Source organism: Schistocerca americana, chromosome 2 (genome assembly GCF_021461395.2).
Source record: "Schistocerca americana isolate TAMUIC-IGC-003095 chromosome 2, iqSchAmer2.1, whole genome shotgun sequence".
NCBI lineage: Eukaryota > Metazoa > Arthropoda > Insecta > Orthoptera > Acrididae > Schistocerca > Schistocerca americana.
Genome location: NC_060120.1, coordinates 1,052,669,443 through 1,052,690,074, shown reverse-complemented (window position 1 = coordinate 1,052,690,074; position 20,632 = coordinate 1,052,669,443). Strand labels below are relative to the sequence as shown.

Sequence of the window (20,632 nt, the reverse complement as noted above, 5' to 3'; positions counted from 1 at the left end):
CTTGCAGCTATTATTTCACCACGACATCCAATGAATAAGCATGAATAAAAAAAGCACATCTATAATAATTAACATTCATGTGAACATAAATTAGAAATTATGAGCCTGTTGTCCCAGCTGCGGAGTATGAGTCTGTATATCTTCATTCTCAAATAATTTCCTTTACCAATGCAACTCCTCTTCTCTGTTGGTGAGGGATAGTTATAGGTGCCATCACAGGCCATGTTATTTTCTTTAGACATTTAGTGCTGTAGAACAGCAGGCTTTGTTGGTTTAATTTTTATCTGCGATACTTGCACACAAGTGGTACATGAAAGATGTGTGTGTACACAAGTATCACACAGATAAGGAACAACCAACAACATCAGTTGATGCAGCACTGACTATCTTCAAAGTCCATAGCATGAGTTATGATGCCACCAAGTTGTAAAAACACACCAACAATTTCTGGGATGGCATCATAAAGGAATCTTTAGACATCAAGCTACATGATGAACTGACAAATAAAGGCAGCAGTTTCCCTGTAATTAAAGCTTGGGACCAATTACTGAGCATGCTCAAGGTGCAACAACAGCCTACAGAAAGGTAGGTTCACACCACACCAAATAAATACATGAGACCATACCACATAAATGCATCACCTTTGCATCAGCAACAAACATCCTGACCCCCATATGGCATGGCAGTGCAGTGTCTGAGGGCTGTGACTTTGGTACCTCCAATTCAGATCCCCCTCCACCTTGCCAGAGTAGCTAAGCCCAAGAGATCAGAAAGAGTGAGGAGAGGGGGGGGGGGGGGGGGGGGGGTTATATAAGACAATGCCCAACAGCAGGAAATCAATCATCAGGACATCCTGTAGATGGAAATGTGATGTGTCAGCTCGCTGAAATGTCTCACCATTTGTATGATACCATCTGGCTGGGTGCTCCAGAACAATTCTAAATCATAACTGCATACTTACAATTTTATTCCACTCAGTTTAAGAAGGGGACTGGAGATATATACAACACTGCATATCTACTTGCAATCCTTGTTAAATAGCCAGAAACTAAAAAAAGCTGAAATAATTTTACAAGTACTCATTGTTATTAATGAACATTACATAGATTTACAAGAGCTACATAGAAATATCCCAGGAAAAGAATCATAGTATCTGCACAAAAAGCAGTTAGTATGCTACGAAAGATAAATAAGTTAACAAAAAAGTACAGAAGCCACTACGCTTTGACAGAGTAGTAATTACTTGTTAAGAAATGGCAGTAGAGGTGATGGTCCAAGAAGCAGCAGCCCCAGTGAACAAGCAAGGAGACCCCACACCATCATAGACCAGTGATTGTTAACTCGATCTGCAAGCCAGCCCCATATGGGGCTGAATATACCGTACAGTGCAGAAAAAAGCAGGAAGATCAGACCCACTTCCTCAGCACTCAAGTTAAACTGCAGATAAGTGAAAGTAGAACAAAACATATTAATCAATATACAATGTATTCATAGCTAAAATAGTACTAAACATTTTCTATAACATTGGCAATCTAACTTCAAAAAATGCCCTTATTTCAAACATTAAATCAGTTTCCTAAGTCTCTTTCTAAGTGACATACAACTTCATCTTAGTAATGTTAAATTCTCAACTTAACAAATAATGAAGGTTTGTGAGAAAAATTCTGTGTTCTTTATTGGCCAAGCAAGAAATAAAAGCTAGAACTTGTTTTGTCTTTAACTAACTTTAACAAGGAAAAAACTTTAAATGTTGTGGTTCTGATATGTTTCACTTTCTTGAGAATTCTTATTCTATTGGCACTCCTTATCTGTATGTGTGACAATTACACAGCCAAAATTAAATGGATCACAAGTGATTATGGTAGTTTAGAAAATTTCAATTTTTTTGTAGCTGTAAATGCATAAGGAACAGCAAAAACACAGGCAAAAGTTCTGACCATCCACGTGAATGACTATAATGGTTATACAAACTTAAGCTTTATCACAACTGTACACTGATTATCTGACACAAATGTCTTCTTATTCTTTCTCAAGGCAAACTCAGAATGAAGGGTAGTAAACTATGACCACAGTCTAGAAGCAGATGCTTGTTCTGCTGATCAAGCTATTTCTTAAAAGAAACACACAAAAAATATAATCACCTGCTCCCCAACTTCCATGGCCTACAAATAGGATCTTGCCAATCTTAAGATAAAATGTGCATACTTGCAAAGAATGCTGCAGTAAATATACTTAACAACATTCCATGCTGCTAATTCAGTTAAGTAAAGGCATATGGGTCTGTTTGTCAGGAGGTCCCTAGGGGTAGGTTTGGCCACTGAGTTATGAGTTTTGTTCCACCATGTACAATGGCCCCTTTCCTTGAGAATATGTGAGAGTTGTGCTATATAGGGATTTGTGGTGTATAGGTAATATATTATGTTTGTGTTGTATGATGATGACAAGAGGATGGAGAGAATGAAACCTGGTGCTAGCATACAGCCTTCTCTTAGCATCAAGGGAGCTGTTTAGCTTAATGTACCCATCCGACACACACATCACAATGAGCAGTGTCACTTACCCTCACTTCATGAGACACAGTGCAGAGGTTTAGAATTTAATCCACAACACTCATGCAAAGAATGGTGGTCCAAAGTTTCACATCACCACCACTTCTCCCCATTCCAGTCAAATACTGACAGTGACTTTTTCATCCACACCAGTATTCGAACCAGCTTACCTCCAAACTGAGCACCAGAAATGAGTGTGAATTAGCAAACTTGACCATGCAGCCAAGTTGTTAATTCTACAATTGTACATACCTTGCAGTTTCCAAGAACTCACTGCAGAATGGGAACAAAAGTACTGTGTGCATGGCTTTCACACAAGAGAAACAACACAAAAGTGAGGGGGAACATTACAAGTTTCCTTAATGTGATCAACAGAGCTTGGCATTACTGCCATTTGACAGTTTTCATGGTACCATTATGGAATGAATAAATGAATGAATAAAAAACAGCTCTTGAAATAATCCTTTTGATAAGCAATATTCCTTGCATACTACAGCACCTTAATGTGTTATACATGTTTCATTACATGCATTGACAAGAAGCTCTCCATTTTCATTAGTTCTGTGCCTCTCCTTTAATCTGATGGTAAGGTAACTTCATCCATCCATATGGGACATCAGCAGCATCCAAGACACACTTCTTCCTCTTCCCCTCTCCACCACACACTTTCATTTAAGGACCCTCTGTTGCGAGCAACTTCTCCGCAATATACTGAGGCGATGAAAGTGATGAGATACCTCTTAATACTGTGTTGGACCTCTCTTCATCCAGCACAATACAGCAACTCAACATTGCATGGATTCAACAAGTCACTGGAAGTCTCCTGTATAAATTTGAACCATGATGCCTCTATAACTATCCATAATTGCGAACATGTTGCTGGTGCAGAACTTCATGCATAAACTGACCTCCTGATTATGTCCCATAAATGTTCAATGTGATTCATGTCAGGTGATCTGAAGGGCCAAATCATTTGCTCGAGTTGTCCAGAATGTTCTGAAAACCAATTGTAAACAACTGTGGCCCAGTGACATGGTGCACTGTCACCCACAAAAATTCCAGAGAAGGCTGTAAATGGTCTCCAAGTAGCCAAACATAACCATTTCCAGTCAAAAATCAGTTCGGTTGGACCAGAGGACCCAATCCACTCCATGTAAACAAAACTCACACCATTATAGAACCACCAAAAGCTGCCAAAGTGCCTTGTTGACAACTTGGGTACATGGCTTAGTGGGGTCTGTGTCACACGCAAACCCTACCATTAGCTAACCAGCCAAAATTGGGACTCACTTGACCAGGCCATGGTTTTCCAGTCATCTAATGTTGAACTGATACTGTCACAAGGCTAGGACAGGCTCTGCAGGCAATGTGCTGTTAGCAAAGCCATTTGCATAAGTCGTCTGCTGCCATAGCCCACTAATGTCAAACTTTGCCACACTCTCCTAACATATATAGTCGTTGTATGTCTCACATTAGTTACTTTGGTTATTTAATGCAGTGTCGCTTGTCTGTTAGCACTGACAACTCAACACATATGCCGTTGCTCTCAGTCATTAAGCGAAGGGCGTCGGCCACTGCATTGTCTGTGGTGAGAGGTAATGCCCAAAATTTCTTGGTACACTCGTGACACTGTCTATCTCGGAATATTGAATTCTGCAATGATTTCTGAAATGGACTGTCCCACACATCTAGCTGTAACTACCATTCTGTGTTGAAAGTCTTAATTCCCATCATGCACCCACCTTTTCACCTGAACCACCTCAGTACAAATGATAGATCCATCAATACATTGCCATTTTATACCTTCTGTACATGATACTACCACCATCTCTATATGTGTATCACTATCCCATTACCTCACTGTCTATAATCCACCCAAACATGTCTTACTGATTATCATCAGTTTCAATAGTTTCATTACTTTTTCTATTCTTACAAGTATTCCTTCATTTCTCTTTCAATCAGTCCACTTCTATTTCAACATTTTTCTCCACAGCCACATTTTGAAACTACCCAAGTATTTTTGTTTTTTCTTTTTGACTGTCTATTATGCAATGTCATACAATACAACACTCCAGAAAAAAACACTTGGTGGATCTCTTAGTTATATCAGAATTCTTTCTGTCACTATTTACATCATTTACTCCCCCCCTCCCTTGCTACCACTCCATTTTCATTCATTTTTAATAACAAATGGCAACAAGAGCAGTATGATAGGAGTCAAGCAATTTATGTCTCTGCATACAAATGTGGGAAGATATTTGATTTCTTTGTAAAATAGAAACAGGCAGCAAGCAACGAAGTTACCTGTTACCCTTAACATTCTGTGGTGACCTTTCTCTCTGACATTCCAATGCCCAGCACTGTAATTTTACAATCTCTTTAAATCTGGTACATTAATATCTGACAGCAATGTCAATTTCAGTATAGGCACAGAAGCAGGTAGAATCAATAGTGAGGACATTCACTACTTTCAAACATCATTCAATCTGTACTTCTGAAGTTAAAGATTATGCTCTAATAACATATATTTAATTGGATAAATGTACAAAATGAGAGTGGAAATCAACTTTTACATTCTTTATGATTATGTTAGGTGGACAAAATGCAGATCCTGTTGACGGAATATGTATTCCATAGAGTCAAACAATGGAAAGTCAAGGATGGATGTGTTAGTTGCATTGTGTGTGTGCGTGCGTGTGTGTGTGTGTGTGTGTGTGTGTGTGTGTGTGTGTGAGCGCGCACGCGGCTTCTATTTTTGACAAAAGCCTTATTGGCCAGAAGCTTTATTTGTGACAGTCTTTTCATTGTGCCTATCTGGGACTCAGCATCTCTGCTATTCCATAGAGCCATAAGTACAGTACCTATACTTGCAACTTTTGTGCGTGTAAACAGTCAATACATATAAGAGAGACAATAATGAAAATATTACAACAGTAATCCACATGGTATCAGCAAATCTCATGTAGAAAATTACGAGGGTTGAAACTTTAATAGTGGCAACTATTTATTTACAGCTTGTACAAAATAGACACGTGTTTCAAAGTTTTATTGACTTTCAAAGTAGTCACCAGCGTTGTGTACAACCCATCGCCAGCGATGTGGAACTTGTATGATACTCTTAGTAGTGCCATTTGTGTTGACAGTTTGAGCGGCATGGTCTGGTGCCTAACAAATTTGTAGCAATTTTGAAGCAAATGCTGTAAAGTGTTTCCTTCAGTTTAGAAATAGAGTTGAGCTCACGAGGGCTTCAGTCAGGGGGGTGCAGTAGGTGGTATAGCACTTAGCACCCCTATCAGTCAAACAAATCAGTAACAACTTGCACTGTCCGTGCTTGAGCATTGTCCTGCAAAATGATGGTCAGGTCCCACAGAAAGTGTCATCACTTCTGTTTCTTACCTGGTCATAGGTTGTGTTCCAAAAATGAACAGCATAGAGACAGAAGTGACGACACTTTCTGCAGGACTTGACGATCATTTTGCAGTACAATGCTCAAGCACATGCAGTGGAAGCTGTTACTGATTTGTTTGACTGTTGGGGCTGCTAAGTGTTATACCACTTACTGTACTCCCCTGACTGAAGCCCTCATGAGTTCAACTCAATTTCTAAACTGAAGGAAATACTTCATGGCATTCGCTTCACAACCACTACAAATTCATCGGGCAATAGACCGTGCTGCTCGAATTGTCAACACAAATGGCACTGCTAAGAGTATCCTACAACTTCCACATCACTGGAAATAGGTTATACACAATGCTGGTAACTACTTTGTAGGTCAGTAAAACTTTGAAACACCTATCTATTTTGTAAGAGCTGTAAATAAATAGTTGCCACTATTAAAGTTCTAACCCTCATATAAATGTTACAAGGAATTGTACAATTTCACTAATAAAAATCTAAGAAAACATGACTGTTTACATTATAGCCAACCAAAGTATTAAAAATGAGAAGATGAAAACAATTTTCCTTTATGGTGCTGAGAAATCTACTTAATAATCTTTATATTTTAATTCTGTGGGTACATGAAGAAAAAATTGTGTAACAGATTCAACTCACACCCACATATGTACCAGTACTCATCTAATTAATACATAGAATATCAAGCAAGGTGTTCTTTAAGTTCCATTTAAATAAAGATTTATTGTCTTGTGTACTTAGTACTCAACAGCCATCACATGTTGGCAATCATTTTTTTGGCTATGTCATTATCTCAAAGAGACTTTTTCCTGCATGGACATGCACCTTTTCCCATCATATATGGAAGTTTTCAATTATTCATCTTAGATGTGATAGTATAGTACAGATTAAAGCAGTTAGCAGCAGCAGCCTTTGTGGTAGATATTATGTTGAAAATATAGATAAAGTGAGAGGTAAATACTTATTGATACGATAACACATGGAAATGGTTTTTAATTATTTTTATATTCTTAACTTAATGTCTCCTGCATTTTCTGACACTAATGATACATTACATTGGTTTGTAATTACTATTACAATATGTTTCTCTGTAAACTGGGCCACTGATGATGGGGTTAGTCTGATACTGGGAAATTGCAATCAGCCTATGAAGGAGTTGGCTTACAAAACACTGATGTGACTCATTCTAGAGTACTTTAAAATTTGTTTGCTGTTGTGAATTCCTTGACATCAGCTGTATTAGGCATAGATCTACTGCGCAATAGTGACACACAAAAATTTGTGCCAGACTGGGATTCAAACCCAAATTTCCCACTTAATGTGAGTGGTCACCTAAACGGCTATCAATGCATTCTAGAATATTGTTCTAGTATGTGGGACTCATACCAAACAGTACTAACAAAGTATGCGTACAAAGAAAGACAACATGAATGGTTGAAGTTTTGTTTCATCCACATCACGGAGATGCTGAAAAATGTGAACTGGCATATGCTGAGAGACAGACATGACTTGTTCAACAAGGGCTTGCTTACAAGGTTTCGAGACCCACCATTAGTACGGAATCTAAAAATATACTGGAACCCTATATATATCACTCCCATAGGTACTGCAAGGACAAGATTAGACCAATTGTAGCCCGCATGGAGGTGTTTAGGCAATCAATCATTCTTCCCACACTCCATACACGAGAAGAATCGGCATAAACCCTAATATATGGCAGAATAGAAAGTAATGTCTGCTATGCACTTGATAGTGGTTTGCAAAGCATAATATGTAGATGTAGCTTTATGTAACAATCCAGCAATTAAATAATTTTTATGTACAGCAGCTTTGTCTGTATTTAACTTAAAATGATGCCCTTGCTAAATATTTATTTCACCCTGTGAATTTAATATTACTGGTAAGTGCTTAGAAGTTTACAGTACATGTAGAACAACTGCATAATAATGAAGTTCAGGATGCAGATACACAGTATTTGTAGTGATATGCTAATGACAAGGTACTTGCTTCACACAGACAACAACATTCCCAGCTGCAAACATCACAAATTACTTTAATGAGTCCATATTCAGGGATTGAAAAGTTCTGTTAGCTACACAGAAAGTAAAATTGAGGAGATAGCAGCTGTAATTCTAATTTGCCGAATTAAATTTAAATGGCGTAAGTGTGAGCAACAATAAGTAGTGTACTGTTTTGTTGGTTGTCAATACAGTAAGCTGTTTTAAGTTTCTATGACATCATTGTCTTTTCTTAACATCTACCTATTGAATTGTTCCATACCCCCGTGGATTATCCAACTTGATGGGATCTACAGAACATCATGAATGAGTGAATGAATGAATGAAGTTAATGGACATCCCCAAATGACTGTGAATGCTCTTTGTTTACTGCAAAATTTTTCATTCAGAATAATAGTTTATCTCAGAAGATAACAAATTACAAAATGACACCAGGTAACATTTGTTAACCTGGAGACAGAAATGTGGCCAAACAAGGGTATCATTGTTACTGTGGTGTCATCGCCAGACACCACACTTGCTAGGTGGTAGCCTTTAAATTGGCCGCGGTCCGGTAGTATACGTCGGACCCGCGTGTCGCCACTATCAGTGATTGCAGACGAGCGCCGCCACACGGCTGGTCTAGAGAGACATCCTAGCACTCGCCCCAGTTGTACAGCCGACTTTGCTAGCGATGGTTCACTGACAAATTACGCTCTCATTTGCCGAGACGATAGTTAGCATAGCCTTCAGCTACGTCATTTGCTACGACCTAGCAAGGCGCCTTTATCATTTGCTATTTATCTTGTGATGCATGTACCGTCAGAGCGATGTTCACCAATTATGGATTAAAGTTAAGTATTTCAGAAGCTACGTACCTTCTTTTGCTAGTATAATTACTTTACCTGTTCCAGACCTCACGCCATCTTGCGTGAGCTTAAACGCAGGCCTTTCGGCTACCGGTCATAGTGGATTGGCTGTCTGGCCAGTTCACAACAATTTGGCGACGAGAATTTTGCGTTCGTATTGCCCTGATTTACTTGTGTCATGGCTTCGCCACAGTCTCCAGATGTACTGTCCGAATTGTATTGCTTACAGAATCAGCAGATGCAGGCCTTATTGGATGCCCTTGGACAGCTCGTCCAGGGTCAAAGTGCAATGCAAAACGATGCGGCCGCCGACGCTTCACCACAATCCGCACCACCGCGGAGATTCTTTGCATGGCCAAAAGCCACTTCCCCTTGGCAACGCTTACACATCGATTTTGCTGGTCCATTCTGGAATGCTCGGTGGTTGGTTCTGGTAGATTCATTCAGTAATTTTCCTTTTGTTGTCCGGATGTCTTCCACGACGTCATCTGCCACCATCCAAGCGTTATCTGCTATCTTTTGCATTGAAGGTCTTCCACAGACTATTGTTTCTGACAATGGCCCGCAATTCATGTCCGCAGAATTTCAGTCATTCTGCAAGGCCAATGGTATTCAACATCTGACATCCGCGCCATTTTCGCCACACTCAAACGGTGCCGCTGAACGATTGGTCCGGACTTTCAAGTCCCAGATGTTGAAGTTGCAAGAGTCGCATTCTCGGGAGGACGCTTTATTGCTCTTTATGTCCTCGTATCGCTCTCAGCCCCGAGATAGTCGCTCGCCGGCTGAGTTGCTCCACGGTCGTCCTCATCGAACCTTGATGTCTTTGCTCCATCCGCCGCATCAGGTTCCTGTGCAGCGGCAGACACCTGCTTTTGCCCCAGACGACATTGTATACTATCGTCACTATCGCGGTTCACGGCGTTGGCTCGCAGGGCGCATTCTTTGCTGCCTCAGCCGTGCTATGTATCTGGTTTTGGGGGCCTCTGGTGAGGTGCGTCGGCATCTCAATCAGCTGCGCCTCTGTCGTCACACAGGATCTGCCGCTCCCCGTCTGCTTTCAGCGACGGTGCCATCCGGTCAGCGCCTTGGGGACCCATCTACTGGCTCGCCTCAGCCCCAGGTGTTCCCGACACTGCCTTCCATTTTGCCCCATGGCGATGTGCCGCCGCCTGTTCTCCCGCCGGCGACGCCTGCCGTGGACGTATCGCTGCGACCGCCGGGCGCCTCCCTGGGCCCCGCGCCGCCGATCGCTTCCCGTGACCAGTTGTCCTCCGCCATGGACCTCTTGCCCGCTCCGGACCACATGGCGTCTTCGCCCGTCGGGTGTCCCGACCCGATGGAGGTCGACCCTTCGGCCCCTCCTGTCTCTATACGGGCGCATACACCGCATGTTGGCGTGCACCCTGGACTAGGTTTTCAGGCGTTTCCTAGCTCCCCTCGGACCGGACGGTAGGGTGCGGGTGGCACAGCCTCGCCTGTTGTTAGGCTCCCCACCTCGTCGCATACATCAACATGGGGTCCTCCCAACGGCGGGCGGAAGCCTTATACCACAACCGTTCACCGATTTGCGGGGGATGAATGTGGTGTCACCGCCAGACACCACACTTGCTAGGTGGTAGCCTTTAAATCGGCCGCGGTCCGGTAGTATACGTCGGACCCGCATGTCGCCACTATCAGGGATTGCAGACCGAGCGCCGCCACACAGCAGGTCTAGAGAGACTTCCTAGCACTCGCCCCAGTTGTACAGCCGACTTTGCTAGCGATGGTTCACTGACAAATTACGCTCTCATTTGCCGAGACGATAGTTAGCATAGCCTTCAGCTACGTCATTTGCTACGACCTAGCAAGGCGCCTTTATCATTTGCTATTTATCTTGTGATGCATGTACTATCAGAGCGATGTTCACCAATTATGGATTAAAGTTAAGTATTTCAGAAGCTACGTACCTTCTTTTGCTAGTATAATTACTTTACCTGTTCCAGACCTCACGCCAGCCTGTGTGAGCTTAAACACGTGCCTTTTGGCTACCGGTCATAGTGGATTGGCTGTCTGGCCAGTCCAACACAGTTACAACATATTTTTCTGATTTACAAAGACATATTATTAACATAATATGTTAGAAACAATATGTTTCCACAACAGAGCCTTATGTTATACCTTCCAGTGTTAGGAATGCCAGCATTAATTTCATGTGGGATATTGTAATAGAATCTACATAAGAAAAAATGTTGGTTGCTTCTCGAGATGCAGTGATCACTTCTAGCTCCACACTACACTTGAAAATGAACATCTTATACTGAAAGTTCAAGCTGATTTGGAAGTACCACAAGAAGAGTTATCATCTTTATCAGCTGCAGCCTGCAGTAGTCATTTCACAGCCAAACCAGAAGACTAGAATACATTCAAGTCTTCCAAATAAGTGAAATGATCAAGGAGACACTGAAAACCTGCTTGCTTCAGACTAGCTCTGTCCAACCACTTTAATACTTTATAGACTGAGGTCAAAAGTATATATACATCTGTAGCTCTGATGCAGTCTGATAGTGGAAACAAAGTGTAGGAAGAAAGGTTTAAAAAAGACCGAATGGGAGTAATTGCTGGGTAGTAGTCACGGGAGAGGAGCAACTGGGAGACTGTGGTTCAGTTGGCCACTGTGACACCACTGAAGACTTCCATTCCCAGCAACCAACTGACACCAAATCTACAGTCGTTACTGGTCACCAAAACCAGAGTGCCACATTCATGTATCTGTAGCATCCAGGAGTGGAGTAATCGAATAAAATTCCCTGTAAGAGATCCGGCTATGCCTTTTAATGCCTGAAAATGAAATATACCCTTCCCACTAACCTTTCCACCCCTCCCACAGTAGTATCCTGCTGCCCACCCAATCTACACAACATATTTGTCCATCATTATACCACCCCTGCTTCCAGCCCTTTGCTCCATCACTCAAATTCTTGTAAAAGATTAAGATACATCCTCCCACCACTATCTACTCCAGCCCCAGCCCCATTACAGGCATTTCTTACCCCATCAAAGCCAGTGCCACCAGTGGAAGCAGCCATGTAGTCTACCAGACTAAGTGCAACCACTGTGCATCTTTCTATGTGAGGACAACCAATAACAGGATGCCTACTCACATGAGTTTGCACTGCCAAACTGTGGCCAACAGACAGCCACACCACACAGTTGCCAAGAATGTCATGCAACACAAAGCGATTGACTTTGTGGCATATAGCGCCATAAAAATCGATATTTGTTCTGTGCGTAAGTGTGCTATCTTTGAGGAGAGGGCTTTGGGAGAGCATGTTCGACGCTAACGGCAGTTAGCCTCCGGACTTGTATCTGTGTAGACGCTAAGTGTGAATAAATCTGTATACGACACAATTCTAGTTGTTTACCTACAACTATACCATATTCCCTCACTGGTGACCCCGTTTTTGTGTAATACGCGTCCAAGTTACCGCCTGAAGGTTATTTACACGCCTACCGCGTCGGGTTTCTCCGCAATCGCGAGGGCCTTTGTTCAGCTCCAGACAATGGCCTTTCAGCATTCACTGCCACCCGGATTCCAGCAACATCTCTCCAGCACTCCTGCCGTCGTAGTGGACATGCCGCAAGAATCTTCGGAATTCTTCAGCCAGAACATGCAGTGGAATTCATCGAGTGCCGCCAGTTTTTTCCAACCGCCAATGGTCATGGACTCTGGCTTTGTTAGCCGGGACCTTCCCACGTGTTCTCCACAGAGTGTTGGTCGGAACATTTCTACTCCTGTGTCGAACACACAATTTAATACAGTTCGTGGCGTCGAGTGAGGTTTTGCTACTTAGGAAAATCCAGTAGTAAATTCAAACTCGAATCAGTTCCCGCCACGTGTGTATCGTTCCACGCCGGCTAGTCAACAGGTGTTCAATGCTCGCCAAACAGCAAATATCACACCGAGTGTGCATCCTAGTGGACGTGTGTGGGATCCTTGTGTTGCTTCTAATCAGGTCAACAATTCTGAGCTGGATTGTAATTACTCCGACATCTACAACCAGCCTCACCACTCACGGTCGAGTGAATACTGTATGCATAACGGACATTCACCGGCGTACTTAAGCACTTGTGGCTTCTCTCCGAGCTACCACGTCAATGAGAATGCACATTTTGACTACGATCCTCACACCGTTCGAGCGTCCGTCGCTTCTCAGCTGCCCCTCCGGCGTCAAGTGAATTTCGCGATTCCCGCATTACGGGACGCCAATAATCCGGACTCGCAATCTTCTGCATGCTCTACTTCCGTCCGAAGTAATAGGCGCACCTCCGCAGTGACTGCAGTGCCGAATATGCCGAAATCACCAGACTTCAAACCCGCTCACCCGGAGTTCTGGTTTAACCTGGTTGAGCAAACATTCAATGTCTGTGCTTTGGACGATGACGCACGCTTTGCCTGCCTCATGAACCATCTTCACAACCGCGTCGATTTAATTTATGATCTGGTCAAAGCGAAACAAACGATACTGGAGTGCGTCTCTAAAACCAGGAGAGAAAATGTGCGACAGCTCATCTACGAAGAGCGTCTCGGTGACAGGTCTCCATCCCAGCTGTGGCGGTGCATCCGTCTTCTCATCGATGAGCAAGTTATGCCTGATGACACGCTCACAGAAATCTGGACTGAAAAGCTGCCTTTGCCTGTCCAGACTGCAATCTCTGCGTATGAAGATAGGCCAGTAAATGAACGTTTACGCGCCGCCGACAGAGCATACTCCGCCAGGCAACGTGAGCTCCGTGCACTGCATTCTGGACGTGACCGCACTAAGACGCTTTCTGACGCCACGCCCTTGTCTGGTGCTGCTGATAACAAGTTTTTTAAACTAGCCGCCCTGCCTGCACCTTCAACTCCTCGCAACGACAGTGCATCGGCCTCTGTGGAAGACTCTGGGGCACATACTTCGTCACCTAGCAACTACCCACAAGGGCACAGGCCCGCCCAACCTTACTGTTTCTTCCACGCGAGATTCGGAGAGCAAGCTCGCAAATTCCAGTCACCGTGTTCTTACCCAAACTCCAACCGCAGGTAGGCTACGGTGCCACCGCCTGCAATGTAAACAACGGGCACCATCCCACGTTGCACTCCGTTTCAGACAATAACAGTAAGTGTGGTCGAGTCTATGTTCGCGATTTACGATCAGGTGTATGTTTTTTGGTAGACACTGGCGCAGACGTCTCTTTGCTGCCGGTTCGCCTAGCAACCAATAAAGAGCAACCACAGAAAACAGTACTTCGTGCAGTGAACTTGTCTACCCTACAGTATTCGGGTTCCACTTTGTATACAGTGAAACTTTCGACCGAGTGCAAGCTGGAGTGGACGTTTCTAGTGTCAACAATTGAAGAACCCATTCTCGGAATTGATTTCCTCAAGCACTATCAGTTGTCACTAGATTTTGTGCAAAATACTGTGTCTTACCCCTCCCTTAACAAACATATTCCTTTCGCTTCACCGAGTGACAGTTCGGCTAACACCAAACATGTGAGCTGTGCTAAGAAGTGTGTAAACCTATCCTTGGAGCTGCAATCTTGGACAAACAAGTGGCTAGTGGAGTGCGCCAAGTCTTCTAAGTTGCGGATGGAACGTATGGAAATGCTGCTGCATCTCCGCGACATACACCACGAGTTGGCCTCCACACAACAACGCCTCGCAGCACTACAAGCAGACGACTCGTCGGCTACAGACAAGGTCAGTCCATGCCAATCTGGTGTTCCCGTGCCCCCGCACGTTAACGACAATGTTGTGAACTCTGTAAACTGTGTCAGCACCCCCTTTTGTAATGATAGGGTATGCCCGAGTGCTCATGCTCCTTGCGTTCCGAATGGAAAATTAACTTGCCAAGCTTGTGGCAATGAACTATGGCCATCTGTTGTCCGGCCACGCCCACTCGTGCCTACAGCGCTCGTAGTGGCACGGCCCGCTACCAAGAGCTAGTGTACCAACCTCGCCCACGTTAACACGTGTGCGGCCTTTACGCAGCCTACGAGCGGGTGGCACACCTGTACTTCCGTGCCCTCAGCGCCACAGCTTGGCCCGTCCGCCACTGCCTGCTCCGCTTCACGGACATCCGACTATCGTGCCGCGCCATGTACTGCAGTAGTCACTAACGGCACAGTTCATCGGTTACGTCTAACCGATGGGCCGCCCATATCGCAACGTCCATGCCGCCTCAAGCCAGAATTTATGAAAATTGCAAAAGAACAATTGGACGATCTGTTACAAAAGGGAATAATTGGACCTTCTTCCGGTTGCTGGGCTAGTCCTATCCTGTTTGACCAAAAGAAAGACGGTACTTGGCGTATGGTCAGAGACTATAGGCGTTTAAATGCCCGCACCATCATTCATAAATATCCAGTCCCACACATCGCAGACTTCAATCATGCGCTCGCAGGTGCAAAGTACTTTTCTGTTTTGGACTGTAAGCACGCATTTCATCAGATTCCTATGGCTCCGGAGGACATTGAAAAGACTGCCATATAACCACTCCCTTCGGGCTGTTCCAATACAAATTTATGCCGTTTGGGTTGAAAAATGCACCCCAAACGTGGCAGCATTTCATCAATCAAACTTTATCCCGTCTAGACTTTTGTTTCGTATATATGGACGACATATTGGTTTTTGCTTCTACTTTAGAACAGAGTGAGGAGCGTGTTCAAGTCGTGACAGATATTTTAGCAGCCGCTGGTATTGAACTGAACAATAAGAAGACTCAATTGCACCAGTCATCCGTCACATTCGTAAGTTATGTTGTGTCATCAGACGGTCTGACACCACCACAGGACAAGATCAAGCCTGTTCTCGAGATGCTACGCCCTCAGACCTACAGGGAATTATGCAGGTTCATCGGAACAGTTAATTATTACCGGAAACATTTGCCAGCCGCTTCTGCGGTGCAGGCTCCTCTCACAGATGCTTTCGCTGGCCCACAAACTTCTGGCACCCGCCAGGTACCATGGACACCAGGCATGGACAAGGCATTTAATGAACTCAAATAGCTGTTGGCCTCCGCTATCACTATTGCTCACCCACGGGGGGATGCCACAATGTTTATCACTACTGACGCTAGTGACAATGCTATCGGCGCAGTACTGAGTCAGACATACAACGATGTTACGACCCCCCTGCAGTTTTTCTCAAAAAAGCTAAACAACACGCAGAAGAAATACTCAGCATTTGACAGAGAACTACTTGCAGTTTACGAGGCCATAAGACACTTCAGAACTGACATTGAGGGACGAGATTTCTATGTGCTCACTGATCACAAGCCGTTAGTTCCTGCCATAAAAAATCCTGCGGCTGATCCGCCCCCACGACGCTTTCGTCACATCGATTACATCTTGCAATTTACAAATGACATTCGCTACATCCGAGGAGCGGACAATGTGATCGCTGATTTTCTCTCGCGTGTTGGTGCTGTCACAACCTTAATTGACTTAACGGACCTACCTCGGTTGCAATCAGCAGACCCCGATACCATGCAGTTAATTTCAGACCACAGCTCCTCTCTCCAACCGGCACGCTCTACTTTCCCTGGCATATCTGACTTAGTGTGGTGTGATGAATCGACTGGTATGTTGCGGCCATTCATTCCTAAGCCCCTTCAACGCCAGGTCTTTGACAAACTACACACACTAGCACACCCCGGTGTCAAAGCCTCCACCCGTCTGGTAGCTGAACGGTTTGTCTGGAGAAACATGTGCCGTGACTGTCAGTCTTGGGCAAGGGCATGCATGGTGTGTCAACAGAACAAAGTTTCCAGGCATACTTCTCCACCCCTTGGCTGTTTTGCCCAACCTCCAGGCCGGTTTCACCATGTTCATGTCGACCTCGTAGGCCCTTTGCCCCCCTCCGAGGGTTTCCGTTACTTGTTTACAGCTATTGACAGAATGACTCGGTGGGCTGAGGCTGTGCCTATTCCGAACATTACCTCTGAGACAGTAAGTCGAGAATTCTTAGATTCATGGATCTCTAGATTTGGCTCACCTGTTTACCTCACCACTGACCACGGGCGACAATTCGAGTCTTCAGTTTTCTCTGACTTATGTAAAATGTGTGGTATTGTCAAAATTCATACTTCTGAATACCACCCCTAAAGCAATGGGCTTGTCGAGCGATGGCATCGCACCCTGAAGTCTGCCCTGCGTTGCCATGACTCACTATGGACAGAGGCACTGCCCGTGCTTCTTGGCCTTCGTGCGACTTTCAAGGAAGACCTCAAGGGGTCCGTAGCCGAGTTTGTATATGGCCAACCTCTGGTTTTGCCTGGAGAATTAGTCACTCCGACCCCACTTCCACGGCCCTCTGAACTCCCTTCACTTCTCGAGCGGGTGTGCTTGCACTGCAGCAAAATTCAGCCACCACCTCCGGCTGCTCATACACCTCCGCGCGTGTACGTACAGCGCACGCTAGACTCTTGTGAGTACTTGTTTCTCAGAGACGACTCAGTCAAAGCCCTGCTTCAGTCGCCCTACACGGGGCCTTACAAGGTCGTCAAACGCTCTGAGAATAACATGGATCTCCTCATAAAAGACTCTGTAACCACGGTCTCACTCAACCGAGTGAAACCAGCTTTCATTGAGCCTCAGGTGAACCTCCCTGATTCTGCCCCTATTTCTCCCACTCCTGCTTCGAGCGGCCATCCATCTTCCCACACCATGCATTTGGGTATTGATTTTCCACAGCGTGTTTCTCTGCCGAGCACTGCTCCTTCTCCGCGTTCATCTAATTCGAGTGGCCAATCTTTTCGGGGCTTCACTCCTCACAGCCCTCGCAGTCGAACTGCCAACCACTCGGATTCTACCATTGTGTTACCATCTTCGTGTGACAGCTCTTTGTCACGCCGTTCAACCCACGCTGGCTCCTCGTTGCCTTCGGTCACGCTCCCTTGTCTGTCAGCTGATCGCCCGAGGTTGTCTCCTGCACAGTCTAGTGCACCTGCCACCCCCCGTCTTAGCAGATGCTTCCCCTTGCCATGGCTTTCCCACATCTCCCTGCCTCCCTACCATTGCTCGTACAGGTGCCATCCAAGAATTCACAACACATGTGCACCCTGATGACATACATAAATTATCTGTTGTCGTAGATGGCGATACAGTGTGTGTGGTACTCGCGTGTGACAATATTGAGGGAGGAAGTGCAGAATCTCGTGTGGTGCGCCGCTTTAAATTGAGCAGAAGTGCTGCGTGTGGCAATTTGCGTGCCTTTGTTAGGCCTTCTGGCAAGGTGATTCTCCGCCTGCCGGCTGACGAAGTGCTACACCTTCACTCCAGGACGGGACATCGTCTTCAGCTGCCGGCGTCGCTTGCTGACTTCATCGTCGACGTACCGGGCTTCACCCCCCCCGGTCTCCTACCAGTCGACCGCTTCCGCCTGACGCAGAAGAACTGTGCGTTACCTTCCTAACTTCTCACCCCCCCCCCCCCCCATTCACAGGGACATACTCCATACTGTGCAGGGGGGGGGGGGGGGGCGCTATGTGGCGTAGAGCGCCATAAAAATCGATATTTGTACTGTGCGTAAGTGTGTGCTATCTTTGAGGAGAGGGCATCTTTATCAGCTGCAGCCTGCAGTAGTCATTTCACAGCCAAACCAGAAGACTAGAATACATTCAAGTCTTCCAAATAAGTGAAATGATCAAGGAGACACTGAAAACCTGCTTGCTTCAGACTAGCTCTGTCCAACCACTTTAATACTTTATAGACTGAGGTCAAAAGTATATATACATCTGTAGCTCTGATGCAGTCTGATAGTGGAAACAAAGTGTAGGAAGAAAGGTTTAAAAAAGACCGAATGGGAGTAATTGCTGGGTAGTAGTCACGGGAGAGGAGCAACTGGGAGACTGTGGTTCAGTTGGCCACTGTGACACCACTGAAGACTTCCATTCCCAGCAACCAACTGACACCAAATCTACAGTCGTTACTGGTCACCAAAACCAGAGTGCCACATTCATGTATCTGTAGCATCCAGGAGTGGAGTAATCGAATAAAATTCCCTGTAAGAGATCCGGCTATGCCTTTTAATGCCTGAAAATGAAATATACCCTTCCCACTAACCTTTCCACCCCTCCCACAGTAGTATCCTGCTGCCCACCCAATCTACACAACATATTTGTCCATCATTATACCACCCCTGCTTCCAGCCCTTTGCTCCATCACTCAAATTCTTGTAAAAGATTAAGATACATCCTCCCACCACTATCTACTCCAGCCCCAGCCCCATTACAGGCATTTCTTACCCCATCAAAGCCAGTGCCACCAGTGGAAGCAGCCATGTAGTCTACCAGACTAAGTGCAACCACTGTGCATCTTTCTATGTGAGGACAACCAATAACAGGATGCCTACTCACATGAGTTTGCACTGCCAAACTGTGGCCAACAGACAGCCACACCACACAGTTGCCAAGAATGTCATGCAACACAAAGCGATTGACTTTGTGGCATATAGCGCCATAAAAATCGATATTTGTTCTGTGCGTAAGTGTGCTATCTTTGAGGAGAGGGCTTTGGGAGAGCATGTTCGACGCTAACGGCAGTTAGCCTCCGGACTTGTATCTGTGTAGACGCTAAGTGTGAATAAATCTGTATACGACACAATTCTAGTTGTTTACCTACAACTATACCATATTCCCTCAACTTCAATGATTGCTTCACAGCCCTTGCCTGTTGGATTCTGCCCAGCAACAACACCAGCTTTTCTCAATCGTGCAGGTGGGAACTCTTCCTGCACTATCCTGCATCCTTTGATCCCATAATCCCTACAGCCTCAGCTAGAGCACTGCATCTGCAAGGCAAATCCACATGAGTAGTGTTCGTCTGCATCACTCACTATGCATCTGCATGCAGAGGTATGCAACTGGCAGTTCCCTCTCGGTATCAAGTAGTGCTCACTCGCCAAGTGTTGAGCAACAGTGTGTGGCCAGAGCCACATGACTAAGGAAACGTAGACCCTACACAGCTTTGTCACAATGTAGCATCACTAATAGGCCCAGCAAGCATTTGAATGCATTTAGAATTGATATTTCTGTTTAGCTGTCAATTTTCCCATGTTTTCCACGGAGAAACTGTGTGCTGTATACCTGAGATCCAGCAAGAGTTAACACAGTGACCGAATATGATCATTTCTAATGAAAATTAAAATTGGTATCAAATACTGAATGTTATTAAAGGTCACTGTTTTAGCTATGGAACTGAAAATATCTGTAAAATAATAGCTGATGAAATAATGCTGACATTCAGTCTGCTGCTAACTTTGCACTGACATTGAGACATATTTTGGATAGAACATTTTAAAAGATTTGTGTTGAGGAGTGTAACAACAGACTTTAATCATCAACTTTGGTTGTAATTAACAAGAAACTACAGTCTAGCTACATCATAGGCTTTCATGAATAAATTGAGGATACGAACTAACAGAACTTGTTACAAATGACAATATGAATTGCAGTGAACTGAAAGTGAAAGTAAGTGTAAGTTGCAGTGTTACGCAGAGACGGACATTACTCGAATAAATTTCCATCTGGATAATTATCCAAATAATTAGATCAAACAAATTTATTCATGAATAAATTCTTTGTAATTTAAATAAAGTATAACATGTAATGCCACTGTATTCTCTTTGTTTACTTCATGTACCGAAATATATAAAATACTTTTTGAACTGACATGTGTCTATGGAGTTACATAGAGAATTGAGATTCAAAAATTTTTGAACAGAAATTGGGTCTGAGTACATAAGTAAGTTCATAATATTGCAGCACACTGAAAACTT

At 44.4% G+C, this 20,632-nt stretch overlaps 1 protein-coding gene across 1 annotated transcript in view; it reads right to left on the bottom strand.

The window, feature by feature from the left end:
• The window catches only part of LOC124594670 (MFS-type transporter SLC18B1-like), a 321,099-nt gene that overhangs the window by 90,992 nt on the left and 209,475 nt on the right, over positions 1-20,632 (bottom strand). Inside the window, exon 8 of the mRNA XM_047133038.1 lies at positions 1,244-1,437. Within this exon, the coding sequence (XP_046988994.1) occupies positions 1,244-1,437 (194 nt within the window). The remainder of the gene's footprint in view (positions 1-1,243; positions 1,438-20,632) is intronic.